This window comes from Microcaecilia unicolor, chromosome 6 (assembly GCF_901765095.1).
Source record: "Microcaecilia unicolor chromosome 6, aMicUni1.1, whole genome shotgun sequence".
In the NCBI taxonomy this organism is placed as follows: Eukaryota; Metazoa; Chordata; class Amphibia; order Gymnophiona; family Siphonopidae; genus Microcaecilia; species Microcaecilia unicolor.
In genome coordinates, this window is record NC_044036.1 from 26,528,930 (window position 1) to 26,554,805 (window position 25,876).

The 25,876-nt window shown below is 44.0% G+C and overlaps 1 protein-coding gene across 2 annotated transcripts in view; it reads right to left on the reverse strand.

The window, feature by feature from the left end:
* The window catches only part of CC2D1B (coiled-coil and C2 domain containing 1B), a 163,914-nt gene that overhangs the window by 66,905 nt on the left and 71,133 nt on the right, over positions 1-25,876 (reverse strand). For both annotated transcript variants that reach the window (XM_030205466.1, XM_030205467.1), the window contains exons 7-12: positions 23,253-23,508; positions 21,773-21,897; positions 20,211-20,286; positions 14,486-14,590; positions 10,383-10,513; positions 6,243-6,315 (exon numbers count right to left, since the gene is read on the reverse strand). In XM_030205466.1, coding sequence (XP_030061326.1) covers positions 6,243-6,315; positions 10,383-10,513; positions 14,486-14,590; positions 20,211-20,286; positions 21,773-21,897; positions 23,253-23,508 — 766 coding nt within the window. The remainder of the gene's footprint in view (positions 1-6,242; positions 6,316-10,382; positions 10,514-14,485; positions 14,591-20,210; positions 20,287-21,772; positions 21,898-23,252; positions 23,509-25,876) is intronic.

Below are 25,876 nucleotides of genomic sequence, written 5' to 3' on the forward strand. Positions count from 1 at the left end.
TGTTTTCCATCTTGGAGTTTGCAGACCGTCTGCCTTCGTGCTTTCTTGGACAGAACTGAGGAATGGCATGATTGACATGATTCGTCAAGAGATGCAATGAAGGGGTGTTGCACAGTTAGAAGATGATGAAGACAACAACCACCTGAAAAAAAAAAAAAACTACTCGTGTGGATGCATGGCTTTGCACATTCTGATGATCAGATTGTTGGATGTGGTTGCAACACAAGTGGCTCTGAGGAGAAGTCTCGGACAGACAGCCCCTGCTATATCCGGATGGCCTTCTGACAGAGAGGGTGTAGTCAGGTGCCATCCTGCTTGTCGGGGTAGCACATGGCAACCTGAATGGTCGTGGGAACGAGTACAAAATGGCTAAACAGCCTAGCACTGAAAATTTAGAGCGTTTCAGACCTCTCAGAATTCCAAAAAGGGAAGTTGGAGACCTGTATCCTAGGCTAAACAAGCAGCTTGAGTGTGAAGCCTGTCTGAAGGAGCTTTCCAACTTTGATGGGATGCAGCCACTGTCAGTTCCAGAATCCCAATGGACCGTAGCAGAGAGTAAATGAGCTGTGGGACAGTCAGATACCACTAAGAAAGTAGGCTCCACTGGGTAGTTGCCATGTGAAAACAGGGTATGAGTGTTATATGGATGGCGAAGGCCACATGATCAAAGAATTGCAACATTCGGCGAAGTGCAACCTGCTGACGGGTTCAAATCTAAGCGGCAAGAGCAAGAAGAGTGACTGCCCCCGGAACAGGAAGAAATGCTTGAGCCTAATGAGTATGCAGCAAAATTCCAATGATCACCAAATGGGAGACAGGAAACAAGATGAACTAATGGTGTAGTAAAACGAACCCCAGTTGGTCCAAAGACCCAAGAGTTATCCATTTGGACTGCCAAGTAGCAATCGTTGATGTGCACTGCAGCAGTTGATAGTCCAGATAGAAAAACATGTAAGCGCTGAACGCACCGCTAGACACAGAGTGAATATTCTGGGAACTGATGTGAGGCCAAAAAGCAGCTTGCGGTACTGGAAGTGGAATGCCTTCAATGAAAACCAAAGATATTTCTTGAGTATACACATCCAGTACATCCAAAAAGTAAAGGAAATCATTGGCCTGCACCATGGAGAGTAGGGTGGTCAGAGAAACCATCTTGCTGTATACTTTGACAAGAAAGTTGTGCAGGGCTGTTAGGCCCAGTAGAAAACACAAACTCCTGTCCTTCATTGTCACTAAGAAGGACCTGGAACAGAAGCCAAGTCTTCCTCCCCTGGTGGTATAGATTCGACTACATAGGCCTTTAGAAAGACAAAGAGTGTCGGAGCTGCTTGAGGTGATAGCAGATGTGAGTCGCTGTCAGCGGGCAAGTGATTGGTTGCTAGCCTGATCCGAAACCCTGAAGCTTCCCCCCAACCAGTAGGTCGACAGGGACAGGGGCTAGTAGGAAAGTGACCACTGAAGTGACTGAAGAGGTGTCCAGGGCTGAGATGCATGCCGTTGACAAGATGGGGCTGAGTCCATTGAGACTAACAAGAAGTGGCATACCCACATACCTGCACATAGCAGGAACTCTCCGTGACCTGCCACAAAATTTCTACTAGAGGCGGAAGAAGTCATGGAAGACTTCCAGGAGGAGGCATCTGTATATGTTCAGATGAGGGTAGCAACCCTCTCCATCTGCTCTCTAAAAGGGTTTGCTTGTGGTAGGCACTAGTTCCCGCTGAACCTACAAGTTAAAGACATGCAACCACAGTTTGGGTATCTATCCTGGAAGTCACAACAAAAAAGTCATGAGCGCCTCCAAGAATATGCAACACAGCCTTTGAAGCTCAACCATCCAGGAAAGGGACTTGACCTGTTCTGCTGGGAGAGAAAATGGAATACCAGGGCCTGTAAGAATACCGTTGTGGTATCAAATTGTCTGCCCAAAGAAACAGAGGTCTAGTATTCCAGCTAGGAAATGCTGAAGCATAGTTATTAGAAGTCCTGACTCTCCTGAGTGTGAAGTCAAGCACCATACAGTGATGAGGCAACTGAGGCCTTTAAAAGCCAAAGGAGTTCCGAAATTGGTGCATGGCAGAGGTGCTCATGGGGAAGAGTGGAGCCAACAGAGTGAACTTCCAATTCCATTCGAGAACATCAGTAAGAGAAGTGGAGCAGGAATATCACAGCACCTCAAGGAGGAGACTTAGTCCAAGGTCTTGAAGAGCTGAGTCCTGGTTGAACGATCCACCTCCAGAGGAACTGGAATGGCAACCACCAAGGCCTTGACAAAAAGAGGGAAGGAAAGGCTCGAAGATGGAGACATCCTCCGTTCCTATAAAGGAGAAGGGCCAGATGGTACTGCACGGAAGTTTCTCTTCAAAAAGTACCTGGAATCCTCAGGTGACTCCCATACACCTCTCATCGGTGTCAGCCAGAAACTCCACATGATCAGGCTGAGTCCAAGCCTGCTTCAACCTTGAGGAACCATGATGCCAGGAGGGCATAGGGAGTGGACTGCAGCCTCGACTCCCACGAAAACTCCAGGCACTGATGTCAACCGACACAAGCGACGGTCAATGCTAATGCTGCATGAGACACCCGCTTCGGAGGCCTCACCGCAGGCTGAAGGCCATGCAGGACTGAGTCGAGAGGCACGGTAGGCACAAGCACCTCCATTGATAATGCACTCTCCAGCCAGAAACTCAATGAGCAAGACCTGGATGCACCCACATGAAGGACAACATCAGAAAAACAGAGGTATCGGTAAAGAGACAAGCCGATAGCAAGGCTGCCTGAACTATGATGCTGACAGGAGAACCAAGGAGTGGGCCGCAGCCTGAATTCCGACAAAACTCCCTGTATCGATGCTGACAGACACAGGCATCAAAAATCAGTGCTGCGTGCAGCACCAGCATCGTAGACCTCACCGCAGGCTAAAGACCGTGTAGGGCTGTGAAGGAGCATGGCAGGTGCAAGCACCCTCGACGCCAATGCACGCCATCCACCAGCAGCTCAGGAAGCAAGGAATCTGGTCTTGATGATCAGAAACCCACACAGGGGCAGCTGCTGGATATTGTGCTGGTGTCGATGCCTCATTGCCCTGGAATCTCTGGCACCATGTATCGAGGGAGATTGATGCCAATACTTCTACCGATGCTGGCATCCACGATCCTTGGTACCGATGAGGATGCCGCAGTTCCACTAGTTGATGCAATCACTGACGTCACCACCAACACCACAGACCTAGATGTCGACACTGTAGCAGTGCCAAAAAACTGTCTGAAAGCATCGGAAACGGCACTGAAGCAACTGGGAACTTTCAAAAGAAAAAAGGAAAGACTCAATGGTGCCTGAAAAAAAGAAGCATCAGAAAAAGAAGGGAACAACCCGACCTAGACTCAGGCCCATATATGGGCTACTGAGCATGGTAAAGACAAGAAAAGAATAAAAGACAAAATAAAAAAAAAACAAATGGGAAGAAAATGTACCCGAACGAGAAGCAAACAAATTAAAAAAGAAGGCACAAAAAGCAGCTCTGTTAAAACCGAACCAGAGGCTGTGAGGAGAGAAGAAAAAAAACACGTTCTCTCCTCACCGCGGATTAAAACCATTAGCATGTACTGAGTGTGGTAAAGGATTCTGTCATAAGCACCAGAAGGGCAGTGAACATGGCAATGCTGATGGACTCTCCAGGAAGGAAGAGCCAGGACTGCCCCGACACTGGACTGTTCAGACCCGACCAGATGACTGAAGACGCTGCAGTCCAGGGCCTCTCTTAAAGGGAGGAGGTGGGACAAAAACAGGGGATTTATGTCTGTAACTTCTTATGTGAAAGTATGACATATTTGTTTCCTAGCGCAGTTCCCTTGTTTGGCCAGCAGATGGTGAATGTCTTTTTTTTTTTTTGGTAAAGCTGTTACAGAAGTGACAGTTTTTTCTCACCCAAGCTGTGAGGTCATTTTTAGTCTCAGACAGGGAGAGGAGAGAGAAAGATCTCTTCACCGAAACCCTGTGATCAGTTATATTTTATAACCTATGAGTAGCTATATTTCCTGAACTTCCCAGGTACTACTCAGGTAGTACACAAATGCTTAGTTACTTTTAATATTGATACCTGTGTGATTTACCTGTTATTGTTATATTTTCACCACTTTTTCCTCTTACTGTTCACTGTTCAAATTCCTGATAATAAATCTTATTAGTTTATTGACTCTGCTGTCCTGGACCAAGACTCCTGGTGGTTTGAGTTTTGGTCTATGGGTGCTTTCTGGGAACTGTGGGACTCCCGGGATTGTGGCTCCAGTGTCCTTAGAAACCACAGGAGAAATAACTTGCGGGTGGGCGACTTGCCCAGAGGCAAGTGGGACCCAGCAGGCGGGTGGAAGGGTATGCCAGTGTAGAGCACATAAACAGGTGGTAGCAGACCTGAGCAGTGCTGGGTCAGACCACTTAGGTGGCCACAATGTTAACCCCCCAGGTGGGCTCTAGGCATTTCGTGACAATGTCATATTAACAATCAAAGCTCCAGGAGACCCCCTTCACTTCACACTATGCTGTTACTTGTTAGGCTGATGCAGCTGCCTTTGAAGGCAACCGTATGATGCTTGTTGCCATCTAGGGGTATCAACTTTGCGTACCTGGCACTTCCTCTGCCACCAACCCAGAGAGCGCAGGAATTGCAGCTTCTCTAGATGTTGCACAATAGGTTTTCCCCTATACCCCCAAGGACAGGCCCAAGAGAAAGGTTCACTATTATTTCACTTACTCTTTTCTCAGCTTTCCAGTAATATCACACAGCTCCCTGCATTTCTGCAGCATTATTGGAGATATATCTGAGAATATTTCAATGTTATAGGAGTCCCATATTAACTGTCCTTGTTTATGCAAGGCTGTCACTAATTTCTGTTTAGTTGAGTAGCTATGACAACGGACAATATCTTTAGGTACTTCGGGGCACAGACTTCCCAGTGGTCTATGTGCCTGCTCTATTTTAATTTCCTCCTCAGTAGTCACAATCTTGGCTTGCTCCGTAATAGCCACTGAGCTCTTCTTAACCACTTCAACACAGTCTAAATATTCTGGCGTTTCTGGGATTCTCTGAAAATTCAAATTATATCTCCTGTTTCTCCTTTCAAGGTATTCCACTTTATCAAAAAGTTTTATTTGTTGCTTTACCAAGTTTCCATGTTTTTGCTCTGAACTGGAAAGCTGTTCAGTGTATTCTCCCAACTGAATCTTAGGTCTCTTCTATATGCCGCCCCAAATCAACCATGTCCTCTGCAGATCCAAGCCCAGCAGAGCTAATTCAGCTCAGGTAGCAGTGACATCAGCCTAAATTTCCCGACACCAGCTCTGCAACTCATCTAGGCCTGATTTCGGCATCATAAAGAATACCGGCCAGCAGATTACTTGTAGCTGGAGTGCTTACCACCACCATGTTTTCAGTATCATGGTGTGGCTGACTATTGCCCTGGTAAACAAACTCTTGCTGGTCTATAGTTTTCTTCTTATTTGCCATCTTTGTGCAAGATGTCCATCCAGTTCTGGGTAAGGCTTCAGAAGTGCTATTTGGGTGATCGACGGCTATAGGTTATCCTGGGTGTAATAAGTAGCTGAGGGCTTAAGCTGCTATTCAGCCCAATGACATCACCTCTGCTTTCGCTGTACCACAAAAAGATGGTATATCAAAATCCATGACCCTTCACCCCTTTATGCCACCTAAGCAGCTCCTTATAGAATTACCACTACCTGTTTAAGAACCAGTTTTAAAAATCCATGCATACGTTAAGACAAATGTTTAAAGTTAGACCTTTTATTTACCTGTTAGCATTTTGATGGATAAGTTAAATAATTAACACATGAATTTAGCCATGGAACATATAAATTTTCTCATTGCTCTAGTCCAAACTATGGGCTCCTTTTACTAAGCTGCAGTAATGATTCTTGTGCGGCAAATGTGATGACGCCCATAGGAACTGGCTTTGTCACATTTGCCGCGCCAGGAATCACTACTGCAGCATTCTAAAAGGAGTCCTAAGCCCTTTCCAGATAAATAAAAATTTGGCTATTCCATGTACAAAACAGCCAAAAAATTAAAAATTTAAAAACATAAGTGTATTCGGTCAATGCTGCTGATGACCACATAACTGCATATGAATATCAGCCTCAATGTTTTTAATGGATTTTTAGAAAACTACTTTTTAGAAAATGGAGAATTTGGCAAAGAGTTCTGTGGGAGGAACTGTGCAGCAACTTACCAGGGGGTACTGGCAGCTCAGCAAAATTCACATTTCGCCCAGCTTTTTGAGCTCTGATGGCATCTTGGTATTGCTACAATAAAAGGATATGATTTAAATATGTTAACACAAGATCTAAAATAATGATCGAAACTCTTAAAAAGACAATTAATCACCTGTAGAAAATATTTCAATTTTTGCAGCAGAAATATCCAAAAGTTCCTTAGAGTTCTGAGTGCATTCCCATGATCCTCCCAGAAAATGGCTGAAGCTAGGGATAGGAGACGCATTGATGGATAAAAGTCTTTATTACGAAGTCGATTTTGATACTTTGTAATAAAGACTCTTATCCATCAATATGTCTCCTCCATTGTTTGAGAAGAGCCAACTCTCCCTACTTCTTGTCTTCTGTGACCTTCTTCACGTAGGGAATCAGCGCACCTCCACCTTTGCGTGGTTTTTCTTGTTCTGAAGCTAGGGATATACATCTGTGAGTGAACCTTAAAAAATGTACAGGGTCTGGCTTATTCTACTACTTATCATTTCTATAGCGCTACTAGACGTACGCAGCGCTGTACACTTGAACATGAAGAGACAGTCCCTGCTCGACAGAGCTTACAATCTAATTAGGACAGACAAACAGGACAAACAAGAGATAAGGGAATATTAAATTGAGGATGATAAAATAAGGGTTCTGAACAAGTGAGTAGGGTTAGGAGTTAAAAGTAGCATCAAAAAGGTGGGCTTTTAGCTTAGATTTGAAGACGGCCAGAGATGGAGCTTGATGTACCGGCTCAGTTGTGCAAGGCTCCAGTTAGACTGCTATTGAGTCTTTTATTTGATGGCCTGTTTGAAAGAGGTCCTATGGAAAAAGGTACATTTTTCTTTTACCGTAAAGCCCTGCTATTGGAAAAAAGTGCACTCTTACACATTAGTTATCTCATGATTGCCCCATGTGACAGTGGCATGGTCAACTTTTAGAATTATCAACCTTGGATAGGTTTAGGGTGTCTGAAGAGAAGCCCAGTGGCAGCATTTTCAGGAAGTGTGGGAAACATTTTGGAACACTCTGCCCTCCCAAGCATCCATTAGATTACTCTTTGTTGGTCCTAATAGGGACTTAAACTGCTGGGGTATGGGGTAATATTTTGGGTAGAGAATGACACGTTTACCGTTACCATGGTAAATCTGCAGTAATAGTAACACTGCAATCAGAATTACCACGGATGTGGAAAAAAAAACACTTTTTACCACCCCATAGGAATGGTAAAAAGCCTTGTTCCTGCGATAAAAAAGTCCTTTAGTCTTTTGCTCCCTTCCCATCCTCCCCATGGGTCTGTCACCTTTTTATACCGGCTGCTTGTAACTTATATGTTCCTGTGGTCTGGCAGCATTTCACACAAGCCAGCTCCATGGCCTTCCTTCTGCCGTGTCCCACCTTCCAGACTACAACTTCCTGTTCTGATCACTAAACAGAAGTTGTTTTAGAGAAGGCGGGATGCTACAGAAAGAAGGCCACGGAGCTGGCATGTGTGAATTGCTGCCATGTTGCAGTAAGCTACAAGCAGCGGGTAGAAAGAGATGCCAGACCTGCGGGGAAGAGGACGGGAAAAGAGAGAGGTATTGGCTAGACCCATGGGGGGGGGGGGGGGAGGAGGAAGAGGGGGCTGGACAAAAGACAGAGGTGTTGGACCCATGGGAAGAGGAGGGGCTGGAGGGAAGAGAGAGAGGTGCTGGACCCGTGGAAGGAGGAGGAAAAGGAAGGGAAAGAAATGCGGGACCAAGGGGATGAAGGAAGAAGGAATCAAATACTGAACCCACTGTGGGAAGGAGAAAGGGAAAGAGGGCAGACAGATGAGCCAGATGCTGGAAGGGGGGGTGGGGAAGAGAGGGAGAGAAGCTAGGTCGGAGTGGAGAGGAGAGAAACACATTGGTGTGGAAGAGCCTCCAACGCTTGCACCCCAGCACATGCACACTTCTCACACGTGTTCCGTTCATACGTGGGAACTGAGCAATTTAGGATGCCAATGCTAGAAGCTGGGAGAACGGTAGCTGACAGTGTTCAGATGGTCTGGGGGCTTCAGCAGAGGAGATCTTCAGATGGCAATGGGCTTGGGGGATCCCTACCAGTCAAGGTATTCATTTTTTATGTTTGGTGCTGGGGGTGGGGGGGCAGGGTGGGAAGCAGGGCAGAGAAGAAATGTGTGTGTCCACCCATTCCAGACATGGGCCCACCCATTAACTGCCTTCTAGCTTTGCCACTGCTTAATGGCAACATGAAAATGTTTTGTTGCGGTTATTGTTGCTCTAGGAGGTGCCACCCGTAACACAAGGATACTTACTGCTGAATCTTTTTATTGAACAAATGATCAGAATATATATTTTTGTCTGAATTATTCATTTACTCTCTCTTGCTATGTCTTACCAGGACTTAAATTTGGATCTAATCATGCCCTGAATATAAGCTGTGGTAAAATATAGGCCACCCAAAGGACTCACAAACTTTCTCAGCACTGTACCTGTAATTTTTAATGCTTCAGTTGAAGAAAGAGAAGGGACTTTTCAAAAAAGTGAACAGTATTCTCCCATGGAGGAAAAAAGGGATTTTTATTTGGATTCTTTAACTTTTTTGCTGCAGCTGCTGTGTAGGAGCAATGAAAGCACTGTTGTGAGAACTATGCCCAGCTGTCCATATGGCTATGTGGAGACATATTTGGTCTCATGCATACATGGCATGGGCCAGTATTGTCGGCCTGATTGCAGTGTGCAAATTCAGACATTTCATCTGTGATGACTCTAAAACAATGCAGAGACATTATGTCTAACAGAAGCACAACTCCTCCTGTTCTTGTACAGAAACTGCTGATAAGGTCATAGTGTTATCAGCACTGATGGTTGTTATCAGAATTGACGTTATTGTCAGCAAGCTGTTATCACAAGTGACGTCAATGCACGAATTTTGAAGCCAGAGTGTCTGGTCACCATGTACTTGTTTATGTTATCCAAGGACAGAAAGTACGTCAGCAATATAGATAAGGTTCCTGATTTTTCTGTAAAAAAGGAGCACTTATCAAAGATCAGTGCTATATGTCAACATCCCATCCAAGGGGTAAGATCTGCGTTGGACCAGATGGACATTTGAGGAACACTGATATCTGAAGGACTACATCAGGTTGTATGTGTGACATGTATCCTTGTATCAGTGCTCTGGGGTTTAGAGTGACACTTTGTACTTCAGAGTCTAGCTAGGGATTTACATGCGTTTACTCCAAGCTATTTCTGTAATAGGATTGTTTTTATTTTTATTCCTGTCTTCCTTATATTATTTGCTGCTATTGAGAATAAAATACTACACTATTTTTATAATATTTGGGTGTGGAGTTAGTTTCTTTTATTATTTTGGCACAGTGGACTTGGAACTGAGGATAAGGGGTGATACATTTACTCCCAATACTGCACTTACTAATGTTTGTTTGGGACCCATTTCTAATTTACATTAAGTGTCAGGTACCCCAATAACACCCCAAAAGAGTGCTATCTGTTTTGTACCCACAGTTGCTTCAACAGATAAGGGGCTCTAGCGTGATTCAATATACTCAGCTCAGCTTAATAAAATCCCAGCATGCTGTATCTGTTAAGAGAGTCAAAGAACTACAGCACCGAGGATGGCCGAGATGATCACTATTTGAGATCACGATCAAAGCCTCTGGCTCCAATGTACTAATGATGAGACAGGCGATGTCGGATGTCCAAAGAATTTACTCTATTGCCATTATCTCAGATTGTTTCTGTGTGGCCTAGAACTGCAATTCAAAAAACACTCAGCTGTCCAGTCAGTCTTTAAACTAGAGGTGGGCAACTCAGTACTCAAGGGCTGCAACCTAGTCAGGTTTTCCCCAACGAATATGAATGAGATCCATTTGCCTGCACTGCCTCTACTGTATGCAAATAGATCTCATGCATATTCATGGGGGGAAATTTGAAAACCTGACTGGGTTGTGACCCTCAAAGACCGAGGTTGCCCAACCTTGCTCTAAACCATGGGCAGCCTTTGCAATTGCTATCTTGATTGTTGATTCGTTCACCTAGCTCTGCTTTAGAATCTATCAAAAATACAGTTATAAATGGTTCCCATAATGAATGGATTTCTATAGTTTTTACCTTGGCTATTCGCTCGTGCATTCTGGCTTTGCGATCATCTCCACTGGCTTTGGCCTGCTCTGCTGCTGACTTGTACTTTTCCATTCTTTGCTGCAGCGCTTCCAGCACAGTGCCTGGCTGCTGTGGGGTACCTTTGGCATACAAGAATTGGACAGAAATGGAACAGCTAGACAAAAGTGTCACCTTTGATTTACATTCTCAGAATACGCATGCAGATTGTTTTCACACTATAGCATGGTTGTGCTAGAAAACCATCAGAATAAGACCGCAACATAATTGTGGGCAAAGACCGCAACATAATTGTGGGCAATGACAAAGTCCTAATCATCTGGGACATTCCTATTGAAACCAATAAAAAAAGTTGGTGAAAGAAAACTGGACATTGTGGGAAAAGAGGAAAACAAATGAATGGCATTGCCAATAGAAGTGTGAGTACCCAAGTGACTATTACTGTATATACTCAAATATAAACGGAGATTTTTCGGACAAAATAAAGGCCCAAAAATACGGGTCTCTGTTCATATTTGAGTCTCTCCCTTCCTCCACCCCACGGTTACTGGCATATCTTTTTCAACCCCCCCCCCCCCCCCTTCCTTGATGCATGGAATTTCTTCCTCACCCCCACCTCATCCAGCAATCCAACAGTGATTCTGACAACAATATTGCTGCTCCAAGTAAGTGGTGCTCTTATATGCATCCAGGTCAGAGGTCAAATACTCAACCCACATAACTACTCAGAAAATTAAAACCAGATGAATTTATAAGCATAACTGGGCACAGATCATTCAGAAAACATTATTAATAAAAAATATATAAATTGAGACAAAAAATGCATTAAAAATGCCTTTATCTATTAAAAATATTCTTAAATATTCTCACGTCCTGAGATGGCTGCCTAACTGTGAGGCTCCGCATACTCCTTCATTAATTTAAGCACAATCCCTGTCAAATAGGAGGATTTTGGAGACGAATTTACCTGCTTTCTCTCACTTCATTTTTTCTGCGATATGGGTGGAGGTGAAATGCACCCATCGACGCGTAAGTCATCGAAAGATTTTGCTTATCGTTGGAAGTCCTGAGCTGCTAAGATGGTGCCTCAATCAAGTAACTCAGATAGCACAGAGGAACAAGCTGCCTCGTGCGCACACCCTGTTACGCAGGCTACTCTAGAGAACCCCTTCTCAGAATTTTGTGATTTATTACAGGAAATTCAGTCAATATTAAAGGGGTCCATAAGAAGCTCTCAGTGCTAGAATCGTATTTGCACAGAGATTTCAAAGCTGGGTCGTTGTGTGGAGGAACCAGAAACTCGCACTGAAGAGCAGCAAGAGGCCCTGGTCTCTTTGGAAACTACCATCACGGAGCACCATCTTCTCCACACTCTTTTGCTTGATAAGGTTGAAGATTTTGAAAATCGTGGGCAATATTTGCATCGGTGTGGGGGGGGGGGGGTGCCTGATTTAACTGCGAGCTGGTGACTCAGCAAATAGCAAGCATGCTTCTCTTCTCGAACGAGAAAGCGGTGCCTCCGGATGCAATAAAAACAGAGCGCGTGGAAACTCGACCGAGAGCAAATGTACCACAAGATCTCATACTTGCTTCGTGGATTACAAAATTAAGGAATTGGTGCTGGCCAAGGCCCAGAGCTCAACAATGTTGCAATGGGGTACGTTTCCTTTGGATGTTACTTGATTTTTCTTTCTCTCTCTAGCTGTATTCTGAAGGTTTGAGCCATACTTGGCTTCAATATATCTGTATATTCTATTTTCTAAAATGCTACTTTATGTTCTATGATGGAATGACTGGTTCCATATTATAGTTCTTATGACTTTTGAAGATTGAAGGCCTTGGATTGTCTGCTACAATCAAGTTTTCTGCTACATGTCTTTCTTGGAGTATGTTCTCTGGCGGTCGCTCTCTTTGGTTCAGTGAGTCCTTCATGTCCGCCTTTTGGTCCTCTGTGGCCTGTGGGGAGGGAGGGGGGATCGGGGTGAAGAGGTAGGTAAGGGATAGGTGAGAGACTGGATGAGATGTTATCAAGTTTTGCAGTTATTCTTTGGGCTCGCGACAGTACATAAGTTGGAAGTTTTATTATGCTGTTTGTTTCTTCTTAAGATTTTTCTCCGTCTCTAGTGCACTGTATGTCTCTAAATGTGAGAGGCCTTAACACGCCCATGAAATGTAAATTGCTTTATAAAGAGGCGAAACAGCTGGAGGCTGATCTACTATTTATACAAGACACCCATTTGCTCCCAAAATATGAGTATTTGCTTACTGACAATATTCACAGATCTATTTAGCCTCTAGTTGAACACACCTGAAAACAGCAGGGGTGGGAAAGAGTGGACATCCTTGGAATGTTCACAAAAGTATCTTTGATAGGGAGGGCCAATATGTTTTGTTAATCGTGGAATTAGGGGGGGGGGGGGGTTGTTTTTATTTTGTTAAATTTACATGCACCCAATCAGGCACAGGGAAATATTTTTGAACACTTATCGTCCCTGCTGAACAAATACATTGAAGGGGAGTTGCTTATAGGGGGGGACTTTAATCTAACCCTTGACCCTGAAGTAGATAACACTGCTAATGCCTCTATTACAATTGATGAGATTCTTTGGGTGATTAAGAGCTTACCTAATGGAAAAACGCCATTTTTATAAATGTTTTAAGTGACAGCAAGTCCCAATATTGGTTAGAGTACATAACTCTATCGTGGATGGTACGATTTTGCCACTTTTATGGAGATTGGCAGGAGTAATAGTGTTACTTAAGCCGAATAAAGATCCTCAACGCTGCGGCTCCTATTGGCCTAGGAGTAGCCTAGTGGTTAGAGCCCCGGTCTTGCAATACAGAGGTGGCCGGTTCAAACCCCACTGCTGCTCCTTGTGATCTTGGGCAAGTCACTTAACCCTCCATTGCCTCAGGTACAAACTTAGATTGTGAGCCCTCCTGGGACAGAGAAATATCCAGAGTAACTGAATGTAACTCACCTTGAGCTACTACTGAAAAAGGTGTGAGCAAAAAGCTAAATAAATAAATAAATATTTCATTGTTGGGGACGGAAACATTTTTACAACAATTTTGGCTAAACAGCTGCAGGTGATGCTTCCGCACTTAATTCATGCTGATCAAGATGGTTTTATTCATAACAAACAAACTTTTGATAATACTAGACATGCATTACATCTGATTGACCGGGTTTGCACTGAGGGAGCTCCAGTGGTACTGCTATCATTAGATGCAGAGAAGGCCTTTGATCAGGTTTTTTGGCCCTATCTGTTTGAGATTCTCAAAATAAAATAGGAATATCGGGGCCATCCCTGCATCGTATTCATACCCTTTATAGACATCCCTTAGCCCAAATAAAAATAAATGGGCTTATACATCTACCTTTGAGTTATTTCGGGGTACCCGACGGGTGTGCTCTATCACCCCTACTTTTCACCCTTTCGATGGAGCCTTTAGCTTATTTACTGCGTGTTTCCCCTGTTCTTTGAGGGATCCAGACTGGAGGTCAGGCGACTAGAATTATGTTATTCGCAGATGATAGTCTCCTAACTCTCGACAACCTACTATCTGCTATCATGGCTATTTTAGATTCCTATAGTAAAGTTTTGGGGATTAAAATCAATCTTCAGAAATCTGAAATTCTTTCTATTAATGTCTTCCTACGTAACTTTGTAAAACTATGTGCTTTGAAAATGAGCCTCATAACCAGTCAGAAACGGCTCCTGGCCGGTTAAATCACTTGTTTGGGATTAACTGGTCATATTCAGCGGCACTTGACTGGTTAAGTGCCATTAAAAATATCCATTTGGCACCCAAAATCAAAACCGGTTATTTTGTGGGCATTCCAGGAACGGAGCCAGCATTTGGCAGGTGCAATGTATCTTAAAAGATGTTCTGGCACTTCTAAAATCCATCTTGTCAGAAGAAACAGCTTCATGTCTGCCATGGAAAAATGATAACACCAGTATACTAATATAAGCTGCCCCTAAATTTTTTTCTGTGTTAGGTGCTGGCCCATACTGAAATATGGAAGATCACTAATGACTTCAGTATTCACACATTATACGTTAGTCCTTTTACACAGGAGTTCCTACCTGGGCCTTCACAACTGTCAGGTGTGGTTCCAGGCTGTGAGCTCTCTACAGGGCTAGGTGCTGGCAGCTTTGCTGGAGCTGAGGCGACACCACCAGTTTCAAGATCTAAAAAGGAGTTTGAGAAAATCTTAAATGTCAGAATTTGCATGAGATGCTAAAGCTTATGAATTTATAAACTAACAAATATACTTGGCAGAAAATGTTTCCTCAATCTTCTTAGGAACCTTCAAAACCTAAGCATTTAACTGTATAAGGGTCCCAGATGCAATTGGAGGTGTAGCCTAGTGGTTAATGCAGCGGACTTCAGTCCTGGGGAACTGGGATCGATTCCCGCTGCAGCTCCTTGTGACTCTGGGCAAAGTCACTTAACTCTCCGTCGCCCCAGATAAAACGCTTTGGATGTGGTTGCAAAAACTGTCGAAAAGCGGTATATCGAGTCCCATTCCCCTTCTATCAATTTGAACTGAGCACCCCCCCCCCCCTTTTATATAAAAAAAAATTAAACTCCCTCAACTTATCCATAAACCACCATCATACTCATTATAATCATTTCCGTTTTCGCCTCAGTGGTGCTCATATCCAACCCTCATTCAATGTTGGAAATGCATGTTTGCACCAATTTCTTCATAGGCGATTAATATTGCAATGATTTCATCAACTTTTTTAATTTAAATATATTATAATTTCCTCAGAGTACTTATCTTAACAAATAATCGGACTGGAGGTTCTGAAATGCCCAAGGACTTCCCCCTTTGCCGTTTTCAGTGCCAGCCTTGCAATGTTTACTCATGGGATTCCCCCTGCAGGGAGTTTAATTGCATCTAGGACCCTTATACGGTTAAATGCTTATGAATTTATAAAATCATTTACTGACAGTATGCCCCAATACTGTTAACATACTTTATTTGGCAGTGTCCATTTTTATGCAATGGGTCTGTGGCATACAACAAGTCTGTTCTTGATGTAGTGGCATGGAATTGTCCTCCTGGGCATCAGCTAAACACAGGGCCTAGTGACCTTCAGCTATCTATCAGTAAATGATCCTATTACTGTGTAAATCCATTCTGTACATTTAAACATGTGCATTTTCTTTTACCTTTCTTGTGGGGCAACTTTTCAAGGAGGAGTGGTATCTTCCGAGGGCTCCCAAATTAATACATAATAATATAAAATATTATATACGAAAAAACTAAAAATGTAATAAAATCACTATATAGATAAGCTGTTTGCACACACACAGTTCTTATCTTTGGACTTGTGAAGCTAGTGGAATAGCAACATTCCATGTAGAATCTCAAATAGTAGCAACAGTGGAGGAGTGGCCTAGTGGTTAGGGTGGTGGACTTTGGTCCTGGGGAACTGAGGAACTGAGTTCGATTCCTGACACAGGCAGCTCCTTGTGACTCTGGGCAAGTCACTTAACCCTCCATTGCCCCATGTAAGCTGCATTGAGCCTGCCATGAGTGGGAAAGCACGGGGTACAAATGTAACAAAAATAAAATAGATACTATTGGAGATTCTACATGGAATGTTGCTACTATTGGAGATTCTACATGGAATGTTGCTATTCCACTAGCAACATTTCATGTAGAAGGCTGCGCAGGCTTCTGTTTCTGTGAGTCTGACGTCCTGCACGTACATGCAGGACGTCAGACTCGCAGAAGCCTGTGCGGCCACATTGGTGATCTGCAAGGGCTGACTTCTACATGGAATGTTGCTAGTGGAATAGCTGAAACCACTTAAATCTCCAAACTACAAAATCTTTGGTAAATATAATCACAATTTAGGGGAAGCCTAAGCGGACTCCAACAGCAAAAGAATATGTAGTGGCATTCAAGATAAGTTTAAGTTTTTCATTTTATTCATTTTTTTCATTTAGAGCACGCATATATTTTTTGAGCACTTGGTAGAGTGTGTTTGCAACAGCACTTATAAATAGTCAAATAAAGGGACGACCCAATGAAGAGAGACTATGCCACTAGGCAAAAAAACAATGAAGTTGCCTTAAAGTGGTATCTTCCGAGGGCTCCCAAATTAATACATAATAATATAAAATATTATATACGAAAAAACTAAAAATGTAATAAAATCACTATATAGATAAGCTGTTTGCACACACACAGTTCTTATCTTTGGACTTGTGAAGCTAGTGGAATAGCAACATTCCATGTAGAATCTCAAATAATAGCAACAGTGGAGGAGTGGCCTAGTGGTTAGGGTGGTGGACTTTGGTCCTGGGGAACTGAGGAACTGAGTTCGATTCCTGACACAGGCAGCTCCTTGTGACTCTGGGCAAGTCACTTAACCCTCCATTGACCCATGTAAGCCGCATTGAGCCTGCCATGAGTGGGAAAGCGCGGGGTACAAATGTAACAAAAAAAAAAACAAAAAAACAAAAAACTCTGTTCACTTCTTGCTGCAAGATGCTCTGTAACTCTCAGCTCTGTATGCAAATACATTGGTCTCAAACCAGTTTTGTTTTAACAGAAGATTGGCAGCTTATGTTGATTTTACTTGCAGGCAAATAATGAGTGCCCCGCTATCACTGAATGATTACTGTCTTTTTCATCTTTTGAGATTTTGATGACCCCTGATGTAGGATGGAGCCAAAACTAGGCCAAGTCTGGTCCTTCTTCAATAAAATTGGATATTATTCTAGAGCCTTAGACTAACCCCGCAGGTGCTGGTTGTTTACATTAAGAATTGTGCATACATTTTCTCTAGTATTTGGGGTTTTTTAACCATAGTCTTCCCAGGTGAGTCCTGGACTGGTCTAGCAGGACTCAAGAAAAGGAAATTTCACCTTCCTTATCTTGTTAGACAAGTCCAGATGAGTGAGACATATCTGAGTTATCCATTTCCGAGCTGAAGACTTTTGGGCAGTCCTGGTTTTGAGCTTAAATCCCAAAGCAGTGTGCCTGATCCTATCTATTGAAATCAGTGCTGCAAGTGCCATAGTACAGCAGGATGGGGTGGTCAGAAATCCAGGACTGCCCAAAATCTTCAGTCTGGATCTGGGTAACTTGGCATCTCTGTATCTAAGCTTCACGGACACTAAGAGGGAGAAGACTAGGCCCTGAACCGGACCAACAATTCAAGGAGACAATTCTCTATCTTGAGCAAACACCCTGCGTTGGTCACTCCAAGGGGAGCAGAGTCACTGAAGAAAAGGGAGAGCCCTAGCCGCCTGCACTACTGAGCTGAGAACCCCTGAGGACTGGACTTGCTTAACTAATAGGCAAGGACCAAAAATGCCATGGCTTTGAAGAGGAGAAATACTGGAAGGCTCTTATAGATCTCCAAGTGGTAGCAAATCACTTTTTAGTGGCTGCCAGGCACTACTTCAGGAACCAGAGGTGAAATCTACACACTCGCAATGAGACAGGAAATAGAGAATCCCCAACAATGGGCTTAAGTGCGCCTAATCTGAAAGTCTATATAGACTGAGCCCCGCACACAAGGACGAGAACTTCAAACACTGCAGAGCTCTGAAAGCACCATCTTTGAGGCCCACATACACAGGACGTGAATGCAACCCTCTACGAAACAAGAAGAGAACTTGGCTGCACAACCAATGTGCCACCTTGCAACTGAAGTGGGAGACAGAACAGGGAAAGGGCTGGAGATGAGAAAACACAATCTGAAGGCAAATCGGAAAACTCTAACCACCTCCAGCCACCAAGCAGAGAACTGTGAGGGAGGAGACCTCCCACATCATCCACAAAGGCATCATCTACAACCACACCTCTTTGAGGCAAGACCAGGCACTGCTCCCACTGTAAGGATCTGGCATAGCATGGAAAAACCAGCAAAATAAGAAACTTGGCTAGACAGTGCCAGGGCTTGGGCCGTAAGCGTCAGACTCAAGAGATGGCAGAGAATTGACCCTCAAAATGAGTGCAACTCTTGGGTCATTCGGAAATTTGCACTCAACCTGAAACAGAAAGGTTCATTTGTCAGCCTGATGTAGCAAATGCCACCACTGTCAACTGGGCTGGGGAAAATACATCCTAAACCTTGTAGAGGGCTGAACAAGGGCTGTCCTGACACATGAACCATCTCTCCTGGCCAGAAGCTAAGGACTTGTGAAGGACCCTCTACCAGAAAGACAAGGGGGATAGACTTCAGGCTCCTGATACTGAAGGTTGCTAGGCCCTGTGTCTAGCTGATGCCCAGGAGGACAATTCCATTCCATTCCACTACGGCAAGAATTGACCCCTTGTTACGCTCTGCTACACTCCTCCAGAGGTGCAGCCTGCTTGCGCAGGGTATGGGCATTCGAGGATGCGGCGGCCATCTTGGATGTGGGTAGCTCCAGGTTAGGGCGGCCATCTTGGGATGGGCATCTCAGGTTGTGGCAGCCATCTTGGAGTTGGGCAGTTTCAGGAAGGAAGCCCATATTTGGGCGTAGAGCATCTCCTCTGATGGGGGCAGCCATCTTGGATCAGCTGCATGTTTGAGCCTAATGCCTAAACTATTTAAAGCCCTGCCTCCAGTCCTTCCATGCTTCGGCTTCTACTTGCGTAGAGGTCGTGGTCTACCTCTGTGTTCCACAGCCGGCTATCAGCGTTCCAGTGTTTTCCTGTGTACCTGACCTCGGACTGCTCCTCGACTACGCACGGTGTTGCTGCCTGCCCAGACCTTCGGACTGCTTCTTGACTACACGCTGTGTTGCTGCCTGCCCAGACCTTGGACTGTTTCCTGTTTTCGCTGCACCGCTGACTCCTTGCTCCGGGACTGTGTCTGCTCGCCCGCCTGTCGGGTCAGTGGCCGTGCAACCCCGCTGGTTCCGGAAGTCCTGGTGGCTGCCTGCACCTGGGGGGCTCATCTCTCGGGGAACGGCGGTCGCTTCCCAGGTGAAGCTAGGGGTTGTCTGGCTGCCTGACCGAGTGCGGTGTCCCTCCATCTTCGCCGTGCTCAGTCGGGGCACAAGGGCTCAACATCCCCACTCATAACACCCCTCCTATTGCTAGGGCATATGAGGGGAACTCACCCCGTAAACTTTAGAATTATCAAGGAAGATCCAAGTGGATTCATCCCTAAATAGAGGCATGCCCCAACACATCACTTTTGACTGAGGTACGGAGCAGCCCCAGACTCCAGGAAATGGGACTTGGACTTACCAGCGAAGGACCAAGACACCAAGCTGGAGGATTTCCAGTGAGGAAGCTGGGCAGCAAGAATTGTGAATCAACAGTGGGAACTATCTGGGAGAACTAGCTGTACTATAAAGGGTTGGAACACCAGGCAGTTACAGAATCTACTCAAAGGCCCATCTCAGCAGCCACTCCTTCATCCCACACTGCCTCCAAGATCCATAGAGCTAAAAGCTTCCCTCTATGCTGCATCCACCGCCTGTCGAAAAGGCTGTAGACAAACTACCAAGAGGGACAATCTGATTAGTAATGTTTCCCAGGCTGATGAGCCTCTGATGCATGTTTTGACTCTTCAACCTGAATATTAGCATGCCTTGGACTGTGCTTCAGTGAGATAACCTATTCTATCCCCAACTCAGTATAGCAAACTATCACTGCTTTAGCCTTAGAGTTAGGGAGAAATAAAAGAGGAAGAATGGAGACAGAATGCGCGACAGGCGCAATAAGGCAGATGAAAAAAGAGCAAAGTGCAAATTGTGGAGCGAGAGGGAGGAATAAGACAGATGAGAGAGACTGAAACAAAATGCAGAAGTTAATCTAGAAGCAACAAATGAAATGAAACACTTTACTTTCTGGAGGTGGAGGCATGTTGCTGAGATCAACAGGCTGTCCACTGTCCAATGCCTCAATGACGGTGCTAAATTTCTGAAACAGAGAAATAAAAGGCATTAAAGTTGAGGGTGACACCTTTTTACTGGATTAACTTCTATTATTTATTTATTTATTTATTTTTAGAACTACACGCCCTTCATTAGGTCAAAGCCAAATGGAGTAGGATAACACAAAGGATGAATGTGTAAATAAATCACAGATTGCACTACAATGATAATACAAAGTAAAAGGGAGGGGGAAGCTATCCTATGGCCTACACCAGCCAGTGCAGCTCCCATGCCACAGCCAACACTGTATAACCTTAGACATTAGACATGTTTGTACCATCATCTTAAAGCTGTCTTCACAATAAATTATGTTTTTTTCAAAACAAAAGATGAAGTGGGGCATGTCAGAGATAACAGGAGAATCTGTTTTTCACTATGCCCCTGCACTGTATTACTAGTGCTTCTGATTCTACCTGTTTACAATTTGTAAATTTAGGCATTTATTTTCAGTCAATCGAGTGTTTCTGGAGTTTACTGATAACAGCTATCTGTGTTCTTGTAGTACACTGAATATTGCTAGGTGCCTTTTTCACTTAATTTAAATTTGTCTCCCATTATCGAGCAGGAAGGACAGTAAATTATCCCTTGAAGCATCTCAATAATTTTTGTTTTGTAAGAACAAGTTGCTACAATAAAGCCACCTCTCTGAGCATCTCTGCAGACTTCACTTTTATAAAATCCAGACTGGACTTTTATAATGGGGGCTTCTCACCCCCCTCACATCAGAAAAACAGTTGGGATTTCTCAATGGATATTTGACTGTGCAGCAGGGAATTGCTCCCGGTAATGGGAGAGGGCCATCTTCAACGGCACACTTTCATCTACTTTCTGGAGCTATGTAGAAATCAATAGAAAATCTTGCCATCAGCATTTACTTTCCCCCCTCATTTTCCCTCTTTTCTTCTTCTTCTCTCACTTTATTTTCTACTTTCATCACTCCACTACCCAGAACTGCTACTCATACATCATTTTCTAAGGTTGCCTCTTCAACCCTAATTTGCCTCAAACACCTTCCAAATGGCTTCTCCCTTGCTTTCTGTCATTTGATTTCCCACCTGATTAGTAGCTTACTTTTTTTTGGGGGGGGGGGAGGGGGGGGTCAGTAAGGTGAAGCCACCAGAGCCTCTCTGAGCTCTGGGAAAGGGAAGGCTAGTTAAACTCAGTTTCTGCACCATGTCTGAGATGCCCATTGCTATTGGTGATCCCCCCCCCCCCCCCAACTTCCTTCTGCTCTTGTTGTTCTCATGACAGCGAAGAGGGAGGGCTGCTGACAGCAGGCTGATATCATTCAAGCACAAGCAGGGATACTTGACAGCTGCTAGCGATGCTATTTTCTCAAATGTGAGTGCACCAATACAACAATGCCACCAGCAAGGCCCGATCAGTTTTTAGAGGGTTTCGGTTATAACCGAAACAAAGAACCTCTGCTTATCCTGGATATACAAACCAATCTTCCTTTTGGAACAGTATACCTTGCCAATCTTCATGTATTCCTTTGCCTTCTCTATATTTCCTTCTTGCTTGGCTTTAAGAGCTGCTAATTTATATTCCTTTTGTCTTGCCACCAACAGAGATCTGGAATCGGCGTTTGCAGAACCTGCATAAAATAAAGGTCATCAACTTCAAAGAAAGTACTGAAGAAATTCTGTGTCAGATAAGGGAAAGGGAAGCGGAAAGGGAAATGGGACTTGATATATCGCCTGTGGTATTTTGCAACTACATTCAAAGCGGTTTACATATATTCAGGTACTTATTTTGTACCAGGGGCAATGGAGGGTTAAGTGACTTGCCCACAGTCACAAGGAGCTGCAGTGGAAATCAGACCCAGTTCCCCAGGATCAAAGTCTGCAGCACTAACCACTAGGCTACTCCTCCACTCCACAAAGACTCATCCAAGGTCAATATAATACCCTAATAAATAGGTAACAGTATGAGCTGTTGATCTAAGTTGCGTAAACTAATACAAAACAAACTGAACAACAGCCAAATTCAATCCCAAAAGGTCATAAAAAGGCATACAATACTTGAAAGCATGACGATTGCCCTCAGAAACCATGGTATAAACCAAGGTCTGACCAACAGGACCCGTTATCTATATAAGATTTTGGTGTCCGTGGTCTGATCTCTTTCATTGGGTAAGAAATTTAAACTCACATGTTTACAATCAAAGTTTTCTCATAATGCAAACATATTCACTGAGAATCAAATATTTTCAAAAGCACAGCTGTAGCATAAAATAACTTAGCTTTTCTTAGCTGGCTTAATCACCCCTCATTCCAACTGCTTAATTGTGTTCAACGGGGCCCTTATCGTTTCACCCACTTCTGGGCTTCATCAGGAACAACCCAGTTTAAACAAACTTATGCAAGGGCATTCATCTCGCTGACAGGAGTCCACTAGGATGATTGCTGGTGTTTCCTAGTGGACTCCTGTTAGCGAGATGAATGCCCCTGCAAACGTTTGTTGAACACAATTAAGCAGTTGGAATGAGGGGTGATTAAGCCAGCTAAGAAAAGCTAAGTTATTTTATGCTACAGCTGTGCTTTTGAAAATATTTGATTCTCAGTGAATATGTTTGCATTATGAGAAAACTTTGATTGTAAACATGTGAGTTTAAATTTCTTACCCAATGAAAGAGATCAGACCACGGACACCAAAATCTTATATAGATAACGGGTCCTGTTGGTCAGACCTTGGTTTATACCATGGTTTCTGAGGGTAATCGTCATGCTTTCAATTATTGTATGCCTTTTTATGACCTTTTGGGACTGAATTTGGCTATTGTTTAGTTTGTTTTGTATCAATATAATACCCTCCAAAATCCTCAGCGTTCTTTAAATGGATTGCCAAACGGTCTAAAAAGTGCTACATCGTAACATCCTAAATATTCCAATAGGTTCTTTAACAATGTTAATATTTATTTCAAAACTGTCATCTGTCTCGGTCTGTCACCTGGTTCTGGAGTTGCCACATCACTGCTTTGGCTGATGGTAGTGAGCACAGGCGTTTCTGCCTCGCCAGATTCCGATGTTGCTTCTTCTGGCTTCCTAGCAGGCTCCTCCAGTGGGACCTCTGGACCTTCCAGCTCAGTGGTACGTAGAGAGAGAGCCATCGTAGAAGCAAGCTTTCCTGTAGCTACAGGTGGTGGAAGCTCTTCCTCAGTAACCTTTCTGCCCTTCTTCACTGCAGCCAGAAGGTTTTCTAATGTCTGTTGAAAGAGAAGAGTCTCAAGATAGGGCAAGTACCTCCCAAACACTCGAGTTTTCTCATTCTTCATGGCATACCAAAGAGCATTTTGCAAAGTAAAACGGTAGAGAGGTGTGGTAGCCGTGTTAGTCTACTCTTAAAGGTTATCAATAGAAATCAAACAAAATAAAACATGGAAAAGAAAATAAGATGATACCTTTTTTATTGGACATAACTTAATACATTTCTTGATTAGCTTTCGAAGGTTTCCCTTCTTCCTCAGATCGGAAATAAGCAAATGAGGTAGCAGATAGTATATATGAGAGAAACATCAAAGTATTACTAATGTAGTTCATCCTCGCTCCCGTAAACCCTCTCTCAACTTCTCCCCCTCCCTGCATGATCCTGTCTCTCACCCTCCTACCCTAATCCTCGCTCCTCCAGTCTCTCTTCAGGAACTTCTTTAATTCCCATCCCTGCCCATTTAATCCTCTTTCTCTGCCCACCTGCCCTTCGCCTTCCTTCCTCCCTCCAGTTGGCCAGAAGATAGAACCTCTTCTACTGGCAAATCTCATAGTGAAGTTAGAACACGCAGGGTTGGTAGGTCTACAGACTACAGGGACCAACGTACTCAAATTTCAGAGTGAAAACTGGTCAGTGAAGGAGGCAGACACGGCATAATACACCCATCTCCTTCAGCTGGAGGATGGAGGAAAAGGATTCCACGATACATGCGGGACATTGTGGTAAAACACATAAATAGGAGATAACATATAAAATCCATCCCCTATCCTTTACATATGAACCATATACCACTGCCTCTATAGAGCGAAGTTTTGTGCCGGGGGGGGGGGGAGGGAGATAAACAGGACGAGGAAGGAAGACACAGTCGCTGGGGGGGGGAGATGTCACACCGACTGTGCATGCATGCATGCAGGCAGGGGAGAGAGGGTAGTTAATTGCGCCGTTAATCACAATGTACGTGCAGCCCTACTGATAAGGTAAGATCCCAAAGGAGAAGAAAACAGTTAACTTCAGAAGAGAGAAGATTAAACTCCTGAGCCATTGAACACTAGGCGGACAAATGGTCCAAAAGAACAGATTACCAACAACTGACAGCTAACCAAGGAGAATGTTGAAGTCCATTAGGCCCAAATAATGCACAGCATAACAGAAAGAATGGTCAAGCTGGCAGATGTAAAATCAGAGAAGCCTAAAGCAAAACAACTAGTGGACGGGAAACCAAAAGCCAAATCAATACACACGAAGAAAGAAGACAGGTGAGTCTGAAGACATAGAATTCCAGATGAGAAGAATTTCTAATCTTTGTAAACAAGTACACTGAAGGAGCCAAAGCTTCTATACAAGTACCTTCTATAACAAACAATTCAATTCTAGTAAGGGACAAGACTAAACACTAAACATGATGAAGTCCCCCAAGATCAATAGGAAGCTGGTCAAAGAAAAGCAAATGTGTATACCAAAGAGCAACCCAAATGAGTGTAAAGGTAATACTGTCAGCACAGAAAGACAACTCAAGCCAAAAAGACTTGTACACAAAGAGCCTCCAAGTCAGAAATATCTAAGTATTGTTTGTCTGTGATGCTTTCCATGAGCTACCAGGCAGATGAGCCCAAAATTAAATTTACTTCAAGGAGCTATCCGGTGCACTAATCCCATTAAGAACCCCAAGAGACCCAAAGGATCCAGGCATAACTGCTGAAAAAATAAATGTGCTTAGTGAGGAATAGACAAGCGGCAGAAAAGACCCGTAATAGGCAAATGCTGACTTTTCCAGTAATACTGATGAGAATGACAGGCTACTACTACTACTACTATTTAGCATTTCTATAGCGCTACAAGGCGTACGCAGCGCTGCACAAACATAGAAGAAAGACAGTCCCTGCTCAAAGAGCTTACAATCTAATAGACAAAAAATAAAGTAAGAAATCAAATCAATTAATGTTATTACTGCCTCCAAACAGGCAACTTACTGGAGAGGGGGGGGGGGGGGGGGGGATGCCCCAAGCTTGCAGTTAACCCCAGGAAAGAAGGGGACCTTGTCCATGAATATTAGTAGCCATCCTGGGGGAAAAGAAAAAGGGCTACCCTGGTCCCTAAGTCATTCTAGATTCAGAGACAAGCAGGTCTGGCTATCAGTGCAGTGCTGTAAACACTAGGGTAACGCTCTACCTGATTTTGTTTTTTAAACAATCTAGGCTGTAGCCAGAGAACCTTTAGCTACTAGCCAGGAGCATAGCCATGGGTAGGCCTGGGTCCACCCAGTTTGGGCTCAGGCCTACCCAGATGTGGTGCACCTTCAACATCACTGGCGTGCAGGGGAGAAGGCTGGACTCCCGCCATCCTGCATCTCCCTCCCTTAAGCGTCG